Here is a 10,492-nt window from a genome sequence, read left to right as displayed (position 1 = left end):
GGTGGAGGTCCTCGTAACGGTGGTGGATGCCAGGGCGGGGGTACTCTTTGGGTCCCTCAGCCTTGGCATCACCACCAAGAGGAAGACTGCTGCGTGGGAGGCGGTCACCGACGCCGTAAATTCCATCTCCCCGCAGCAGAGAACCATAACGGAGACCCGCAAGAAGTGGTTTGATGTCAAACTGACGGCCAAGAGGCGCCTGGCCGATCACAGGCGGAATGCCAGTGCGACTGGCGGGGGGCAGGTATGTCGTATGCCAATCATTATATTATCATTATTATGATATATCTGTTATGATGAATTGAAAATGGGGGACCCTGATGTAAACAAGACGAAAGTATTTATCTGGTCTGCATCCCCTTAACAATTGTGTGTATCGAGCCGTACTGCATTGTACCCATTCTGCAACCTGTTAATACAGTCTTTCAATCAATTCAATTCAGAGTCAGAGTGAGCTGTCCCCACTGGACCTGAGAATCGCCAGCATCATCGGGGACGAGGCGGTGGGAGGAATTCCGCGCACCACCGACACCGACACATACGAAGTGGCTGGGCCATCCAGCCAACAGGTGGAAGGTAATAATATAATATACACTTCATTTGTATAGCACCTTTCATACAGGAATTGTCACATCAGTAAGGAAGACTGGCATAGAAATCACTTTGTCGTCAACGATTTTATTGAGGAACATGACAAGAATCTCTTAATTTATTTGAAACAATATTCAACCGTATGGTTCCGAACCTTGCTAGCAAACAAATAAAACGTTATTAAATTGCCTATTCATTCCACAGGCAACTCGGCTGAGTTGACCATCAATCCCATCCCCGACCCCGTCGACACCCAGGAGGAGCAGGAGGCGTCCTGCAGCCGACCCCCTTCGGCGCGCAGGGAGCAGAGGGCCCACCCGGTCCCGGACCCGGTCGTCCTTACGGGGGCCGTCCTCGACAACCAATTGACCACCATCGCCCTCCTGAGCGACATGAGGGACGAGCAGAGGCTCACACGCCAGACCCTGGCCCAGCTGGTCGCGGTCCAGACCCAGCTGGTCGCGGTCCAGACTGGCATAGCAGCCAGTCTGGCGGGCATCCTCCTGAAATTCACGGAAAACAGGGACCAATAAATACCGTAACCACCTTTGGCGTTGGTGTCATTATTATAATCAGATAATCATTAGCTGGATGAATGCCTTTTCTCGTTCCGTTCTTTTGAAGTTTGATTGATAATCTGCATGCACGGTGAACTGAGTGTCATCTGGTCACCTTTAAACTGTCAGCTACTTCCATTCAACTATAACTGTACAATGCAATTCAAAAATGGTTCCAATTCATTAATGAGCTCAATTCGATTTCAAACAACAGTATTTTCCTTTTATGTACAGGTTACTAATGATTACTTAATTAATATGAATTGACACAAATCGCAGTTCTTCCAGTGCATGGGGTAGACTCACTCAAAACTGCGCTATGATCCCAGCTCTTGTCAGCATTCCAGTGGCGTTTGGAGGTGGCTCTTCCACGTCTGGCATGGGGTCGTCGGGTAGTTCTGGGTTTAGCAGCGGGATGCCATGCCTGATGGCCATGTTATGGAGCACACTGCAGGCCACGATGATGTTGCAGACCTTTACAGGCTGGTACTGCAGTGTGCCCCCCGTGCCAGACAGGCAGAGCCACCGACCCTTCAGGAGACCAATTGCACGCTCCACGGTGACTCGTGTGCGTGCGTGCGCCCGGTTATAGGTGCCCTCCTGTTGGGTGGTGGGGTTGGTCAGCGGCGTCATCAGCCACGGCTTTAGTGGATAGCCACGATCCCCTGCATTGAAAGATATATAATTTAATTACAGATACCAGTAATAACATTACGATTTGATTCAATATGGGCCTAAATGTGTAACACTCACCAATAAGCCACCCGTCTTCAACAACCCCAGCCTGGAGACGAATGCCCACAGAGCTGTTCTGCACCACAAACGAGTCGTGGGTTCCTCCTGGCCACTGGGCAACGACATTTAGGAGTGCCAAACGGGCATCGCAGATCACTTGGACATTTACCGAGTGGAACCCCTTCCTGTTAACGTAATTGAATTCATTTTGTGATGGTGTTTTGATGGCTATGTGTGTGCAGTCTATTGCTCCAATTACGTTGGGGAAACCGGCGATGGCGTGGAAGGCCCTCTTGACCTCGACCTGCTGTGCGTGTGTGTATGGGAATTTGATGTAGTCGGGGATTAGGGACATGATGGCATCCAACACTGTGGGCATGATCCTGCTGAGTGAGGGTTGGGAGATGCCCGAGCGATCTGCGATCTCCCGCTGGAACGTCCCGGTGGCCAAGAATCCCAGGGTGGAGAGGACTTGGGTGTGGACGGGGATGGCATGTGTGCGCCTTGTTCGGCGCTCCAATAAGGGTCCCAGATCCCGGCACAGGTCGAGCAGGATTGCCCTGGGGAAGCGGAACCTGCTCATGAGCCACTCTGTGCTCTCGGCAAACAGGTCTGCCCTGTCCCTGAAGACGCGCTCCCTGTGGAGCGCACCATGGGCATGGCCCATTCCCAAATCGTGCAACACTGCGAGGCCTGCGTTATCCATGGTGAATAGGATCTGAAATCCATGTTCCGGATGTAATTTATAGGGTTTGCCGACGATTACACTCATGTCGCCAATTTAATTAATTACGGGTCATACAGAACACCTGGGTATATTGTAACTGTTGATTGATTTCCCTTCGATCTGCGCTCCAATTGGGTCGTTGTTGGTCAGGGACGATTCTAGCCACGCATGGCTTCAGTGGATAACCGTGATCACCTGCATTTAAGTGATATTTTGATGACAGATATAATAACATTACAATTTAATTAAATGAGATTAGGCCTGGGTCATGCGTTCCTTATCAGCCAACAACGTATCGGCCAAATAATGCAACGTTAACTGTCCTGCATCCTACATTCAGAAGTTGATGCTGTTTAGGGTTTGACAATAATTACACTAATATCGCTGTTTCACAATGAACTATGATGAATCACGGGGGTCATACAGAACACGCGCCAGTGTCTTTATTTCCGCCTTGGAACTAATGCAGGACTGAGGAGTGCTTATGCGTAGTAACGATATTCTACCACTGGGAGCTAGGTACGCCAGGTCGGACCTGTGCGTAGATGTACGCACGAAGTCAAGTTCAAGTTGAAATTGATGAATCCCACTCTTTGCTTAGAAATGATCGTACGCACAGGGTAAGCACGGATCTGTGCGTAGAACACGTTGATGAATGAGGGCCCAGGTATCTACAGATTAGAGACTACTACAACAAAGAAATAAGAGGGGACAAAGATGAGGAACAGAATGGAATAATTAGGATGATAGTAAGGGCGTACGAAGGGGGGAAAGGAAGGGTAATATCAGCACTGTACCGGGCTATAATGGCCAGCAAGGGACACACGACCAACTATATAAAAGAGAAATGGGAGAGGGAACTAGAGATAGGAATCACAGAGAAGGAATGGGACAACATATGCGAGGTGCAGCAGCACTCAACAACGGGGTCAAGGGTATGGAAGGAATTTGGATGGAAGAACATAATCAGGTTCTTTATAACCCGGGAGTTGAAGGGAAAGTATGCACCAACACAAAAGACATGCTGGAGGATGTGTGGGAAGGAGGGGGCAAATCACACACACGTATTCTGGGGGTATTAGAGGCTGAAGAGGTATTGGGAGGAGATAGGTGAGACAATAACCAGAATAATAGGATACGTGATACCCCAGACGGGCCTGGTACTATACTTAGGGAACTTGACACACAAGGATATACAAGGGGGAGTGTGACGGTGCGGCTCCGTCACTGACTTTGTGGGCAGTGCGCATACTGTACACACACACACACACACCAAACATTCCCTCCTGTCACCTTTCGTAGGATGTCCGAATGCGCACAATCATTTCATTCCGTTTCCGTTGTTATAGCAGAATGACGTTCATACAGCAAGACATTCATTCATCACATCACATTTATTACTCACAGTCATGATGCATTCGCTTTGCTCTGCACTCCTAGGTTGTTTGGCCAAGCAGAAGCACACATGTCCACCAGGTTAAATGGGAGGGGTTGGCGCAAGGTAATCGTCACGTGAGCGATATTATTGTATTGTACTGTTTACTTGGTTATCTGTAATTTAAAACAGTTGGAAGTTATGTGATATAGTGGAGGATATATATTTTGTGTGTAGGAATTGGTTTAATGTGTTAATAATAATAATAATATGTACATCCTGTTTAAAGCCTAGTGGGAGGGGCTATTGGATACAAGAGAGCTGCTTTGGCCCAGGGACGTCAGTCTTGAATGGACTGAGTTACAGTGAAGGTAACCAGAATCCCTAGTAAAACGTGTTGGTATTGCTTGTAGTGGAAGTAGTCGTGTATATTGTGTATTTAGACTTTGTGTAGGGTTAAGTATTAAGTATTGTGTTTTGTTTATTTGTTTTCTCTTTTTCCACTTTTGTTAGATATAGTAAGTATAGGGTATTTTGTTTTACGTTACTTTCACTTTTCACATTTTTTGTAAAACTATATCACCTCTGCACTTTTGGGAGGCGGGAAATAAAAACCCACCAACGAGATCTTTCGACTACGCCTGTTTATGAGAGAATTAAAGGAGTTCGGGAGAGGACCCCGTCACAGGGAGACAAATATTTAATAAAGCTATTGCTGATATCGGCCAGAAAAGCAATAACGAGACTGTGGTACAAGGAAGATCCACCAACAATAGCACAATGGGTAGGAATAGTAGAGGAGATACATGATATGGAGAGGATAACACACATGCTGAGGCTACAGGAGGAGAAATTTGGGGAAAGATGGGGAAAGTGGGAGGACTATAAGGGGAACGAGAACGACATCACAGAGGAAGAAACAAATGCAACACAAGAGGGCGAAGGGTAAAGGAGGAAAGAGGTTCAAGGAGGGTCACTGAACCCATGTCGCACATTTTTGCTTTAGTCAGTAATTCTTTTTCTTTTTTGGGTATTATAATTTTTTTCTTTATTATTTATGTCTGTTTAACAGTGTTGTACATTCCGTCTTTGTATTATGTGCCTGGAAGACCAACTGATGTGTGATTAATATTCAAGGGTGATGTTGTTTGTATGTTTGTGAATCAAAATGTAAATAGAAATTGAGTTTAAAAAAATAAATGTACTTATATTCTATTCTATTCTAAATATGACACGTGTTCAGTAACTACAACATTGATTGTAAATATGACACGTGTGAGAGATGTTCAGTTGAGAGATATTCCTACAGATGAGTCTTTAACTCACAGTTCATTTCACTATGAAAGATAATTATTAGGAGGAAGGAAGTCAGGTTGTTCACGTGTTCCAAGTTTCCAAGTGTCTGCAGCTCAGTGGTAAAACCCTCCTCAGTTAGTGGGCTACAATATTATTTTCACCAACTGTCTCATATGCTCACTTGTTTGGACTCTTTTCCATAATTACACTTGATATTTGTTCAAGAATATTTTTGTCTTGAGGTTAGAAGCTTGGTCGAGCCATGCTGCTGGGATATGCGTTTGTGGCCACGATCCACCTTGTTTCAGGTAATTCACTTTAATTCTTTATTAGATTAGATTATATTAGATTGAATGAATGAATGAATGAATAGTAAAAAGTATAAAAACAAAAATATATCTGTTAATTTGACATATATATATATATATATATATACAAAAAAGATAAGAAATAGATAAACGGATAAACAAATCATAGTGTACAAGGAGTAGGAAGAAGTATACACTTAATTTTTTTTATTATTTTCCCTACCCCTTTTTAACTATTCATCACAAATTATATAATTGTATTCTATTGTTAATTATATGTATAAAGGCTGTATCTCTATATAATCCAATACATTTATATATAAATAAATGTATATAAATATGCATACCATATAATATACACAATTTCATCTTATCTTTTATTTACATTTGACACATACTCCCAATCAACACACTTCCTCTTCCAGATATACTATTTAAGAAAGTGTTTTGTACATCTTTTTAAACTGATTTATGTTCCTACCCTGTTTTAGCTCTAACTCCAGACTGTTCCATAAGTCCACTCCACAGATAGATATGCACATACTTTTGTGACACTGAGTTTCTTTTTAAAGTTGAGCTCTCCTCTCAGATTAGATTAGATTAGATTAAAATGTATTGTCGTCATACAGAAGTTGTAAAGAGGCCTCCAACCAGAGTGCAAATGTAACAGTAAAGTGCAGTAGTAATATACAATGTACAGGTGATTAAGCTGGGTATACAATATATAAATTAGGACTATAATAGTGCTAATCAGATGTATGTACAGAGTTGTAGTATTATTATGTACAGTGATACAGGTATAAAGACAATACGGTGTGGATAAATATATATACGTTAAAATAAATATACGGTGTATATAGCATTATTGTACATGCTTATCATACAGAGTTATGTGTTATATGCGGTGTATAAATAGATTATATGCAGGTATATTCAGACAGATATATATATATATATATATATATGTGGTAAATCATGTGTTCTGTGTTACAGTGGTGCAGAGCCAGTATGTCTGGGGAGTGACATACTCCACTATTAGTGTCTTTGCCTTGAAAAATGAGTGAGAATATCCTGCAGCTACGAACACCCGGTAGGTACAAAGGTAGAAACATTGTGGTTCGTCGCGTCGGATCCCGAATCCCCGATAAGATCTGGACGTTTTGAAACCGGAGAATGAACAGCTGAAAGTGAACCCTTTCACTACCACACTACAGAATAACCCTCTGTAGTGTGTTAGTGAAAGGGTTAACCCTTTGTCATGTGGCAGTGAAAGGGTTAACCCTCTGTATTGTCGCAGTGAAAGGGTTAACCCTTTGGCAGTGTGGTAGTGAAAGGGTTAAGATAAAGATCAACCTTTATTCCTCCCCATGGAGAAACACAGGTATCACAGCAGCAACAGCGCCGGTGGCAGGTAGGAATCCAAATAACCAGCATAATAATAAGAAAATAGAATATAGATTTTTTTTTTTTTTTTTTTTTTTTTTTTATTATTGCAAAACAAAACTTATTAAAAGTCAGTACTCAACACACACTGTATAATGAAACTTTCAGTAAAGGTAGTTAAAATATATGCAAGTACAGAAACAGGATAAAACAAAAATAGTCAATAATAACATTTTAACCGTATACCGTGTATATCCAGCGAAGTTACAATTATATAAATGTTAGTATATAATATACCCCTAATACCTATTTTCTAAAACCCTACACACATATGCTCCAGCTCAAACCCCCCCCTCCCGGACCCCCTCTTGGATAGTACCTCCATTATCCCTCACTCCTAACCAGACATCACCATTATAGGCTAGCTTTTATTCTCTCCACCACTTCTAACCACATTAACATTTTGGATTCATTGAGCCCCAGAATTCTTGCTGTTGATATTTCTTGATATATCACATCGAGATATGTAAGAAACCACACTTTCCGGCACATTTTTTCCGGTTGAAACCAACGTGATGCAATCAGTTTTTTAGCTACTGTGATACCCGATAAAACCAATCTTTTTAGTTGTGGGTTCACTGCAAACTCAAAAACATCATTCAATAGCAATACCGCGGGGTGTACAGGTATATTCCAAAATACGAGTATTGATAATTGTTGGGACACATCTTTCCAGAATGCCTTAACTGGTGGGCAGTCCCAATACATGTGCATAAATGTTCCTTCGTCCCCATTTGTACATTGGGAGCATTTGGAGTCTTGTATAAGCCCCATTTTGCACAGCCTTATAGGAGTCAAGTATGTCCTGTGAATATAGTTCAGATTGATTTGTTGATGATCCGGGTTCCTTGATGTAAGTCGGACATTTGCCCAGGCTCCTTGCCAATCAAAGTCATTTTCCAGGTCTGGTATATCCCTCCTCCAGACATTGTCTAGTTGAAGGGTTTCGTACGAGGACGTTAGTAATTGATAATAAAAACCTGATACAAAACCTCCCAATGTATCTCTTTCATAGAAAAATTTGTGGTATCTGTGGTGTTCAATTGGTATGTGTAATGGAACACCGTGAGATCTCATACAAAGTCGTAACTGTATGTAAAAAAGCCATGTGGACTCGGTGAGGTTAAACTTTATGCATATTTCGACATAACTACAGAGGCCCTTGTTATTAAAAATATCCCCTAATGAGTGTATGCCTCTTTCTTCCCATACAGGGAATCTTATAGGTCGTTTTCCCATTAAGAGAGCATTGTTATTGAATATGGGAGTGTGATTATGCCATACTTGATGGTTAGGAAATTTCCTTTGTGTTTCCCGCCATGTCCTGATTGCATGGGTTATTATTGGGCCAAATTCTCGCTCACAATGCTTGATTGAAAGTTTAGTGTATGCTATGTCTTTCAATCTCTGTGGGGCTACTATGTTTTCTTCTAATTTTCTCCAAGATACCAAAGCCTCGGGGTCAAACCATATCTTCTTCAATGGTCTTAATGTGAAGGCATTAAAATATTGTAAAAAATCTGGGACTGCCATGCCACCGTCTGCTTTACTTCTCTGTGCGGTGGATCTTTTTATGCGAGGTGGTTTGTTATTCCAAATAAATTTGTATGTGGAGGTTTGTAATCTTTTCCAGTAGCCCTCTGGAGGAGGTAACGGAAGCATTGAGCTGAAGAAATTGATTCTTGGTAATACATCCATCTTAACTATTGATACCCTTGCCTGTACTGAGTTTTTAAGTTTTGCCCACCTGTCCAGGTCGTCCTTGATTTTGTTCTGTATTTTTGTGTAATTGTGCTTCACCGTTTGTCTTATGGTGGGAAATATTTCCACACCCAAGCATCTGAAATGTTTGACCATGGGTATCGCACCTGGGAGGGTTGTCTCTTTTTTTGCACTGGTGTTAAGAGGAAGAAAAGCCGACTTAGGCCAATTTATTTTAAATCCCGATAAATCACCAAAGTTCTCTATCAACTTGAGTATAAGCGGCAATGTGTTGTTGGGGTTTTGCATGAACAATATTACGTCGTCCGCATATAAACTAATTTTATGATGTGTGCCCTTGATTACTATTGGTTCTATGTGTTGGGATTGTCTTATAAATTGTGCTAAAGGTTCTAATGATAGATCGAATAGTCCGGGACTAAGAGGGCAACCTTGTCTGGCTGAGCGCGATACCGGAAAGATATCGGAGATGAATGTGCCTGTTGTAATCCTGGCCGATGGGTCCTTGTATAGTACTTTAATCATATCAATGAAACCTTTTCCTAACCCCATCCTTTCCAATACTGCCCATAGAAACGACCATTCCAACCTGTCAAATGCTTTCATAGCATCCAGGGATAGTATCGCCTTAGGTGTGATGTCCTCTTTGTCTGTATCTAGTACGTGCAGTATTCGCCTTATGTTATCATTGATCAGGCGACCTTTTATGAAGCCTGTTTGGTCCGTATGAACTAAAGACGTCATATGCTTTTGCAATCTGATGGCTAATATCTTAGAGTACAGTTTGACATCGGTTCCGAGGAGGCTTAAAGGACGGTAACTACCGCATTCAGTGGGGTCTTTGTCTTTTTTGTGAAGAACTGAAATGAGTGCGGTATTTTGGTGTTCAATGAAGCTTCCCTCTTTGACTGAGTATAAGATCATATTTAGTAATAAGGGTCCAAATATGTCCCAGCAAGAAATGTACATTTCTGATGGGATACCGTCAATTCCCGGAGCTTTGCCGTTTTTCATTCCGGATATGGCCTTCTTGAGTTCTTCTAATGTGATCGGTACTTCTAACTGTTTAGCGTCTTCATCCGTAAGTTTAGGGAGAGTAATTTGATTAAGATATGTGTCTAATTTGTCTTGATCAAAGGTCGTTTCTGAGTTATATAAATCGGAGTAGAATTCTTTGAATGTATCGTTTATTATTTTGGGTTCTGTTACTAGAGCTTGTTGTTTCCTAATGGCAGTTATATCTGCAAATTTTGCATTAATTCTTAGTCGCATGGCTAATAGGTGACTAGGTTTAGAACCTTGGAAGTACTGCTGTTGTCTAGTGCTGCGTATTTGCAATTCCGATTTTTGTCTGTACATTGCTTTGATCTCTGTCTTTAGAATGTTAACTTGGTTATCTAGTCTAGTAGAGTTGTTGTATTTTAAAGAATTAAAAAGCGTTGAGTAAAGCGTTTCCATTTCAGACAGTTTTGTGTTTTGATTTTTGCGCAATATGGAGGTAAATCTATCCGAGAAATCCTTGATCATATTCTTTACCGACATCCATAATATTCTGGGATCTTGCACCGAGTTAGCATTATCTTGTAGGAATACTCTGAGAGCTTCTTTAATTTGTGTAATGAATTCCTTGTTGCTAAGCAGCATCGAATTAAAACGCCATCTTGGGGCCCGGGTAGATAGTGTACCAAATGTTGCTTTCAGGATTAAGTAGCAGTGATCTGATAGCGCATTGGGTGTC

General features: G+C 41.8%; 1 protein-coding gene across 1 annotated transcript; it reads right to left on the bottom strand.

The window, feature by feature from the left end:
- Nucleotides 1-1,454: 1,454 nt before the first annotated feature.
- On the bottom strand, nucleotides 1,455-2,589 carry LOC311231813 (putative nuclease HARBI1; the record flags this gene model as incomplete). The annotated part of the gene is made up of 3 exons (XM_084318436.1): nucleotides 1,455-1,813; nucleotides 1,902-1,995; nucleotides 2,143-2,589. 3 exons carry the CDS (start codon nucleotides 2,587-2,589, stop codon nucleotides 1,455-1,457), a joined length of 900 nt encoding a protein of 299 aa, XP_084174562.1.
- Nucleotides 2,590-10,492: the final 7,903 nt, after the last annotated feature.

This window comes from Notolepis coatsorum (assembly GCF_963971535.1).
Source record: "Notolepis coatsorum genome assembly, chromosome: 7".
Lineage (NCBI taxonomy): Eukaryota > Metazoa > Chordata > Actinopteri > Aulopiformes > Paralepididae > Notolepis > Notolepis coatsorum.
Note: the sequence above shows the minus strand (reverse complement) of the source record. Positions and strands in the feature narration are given on the sequence as shown.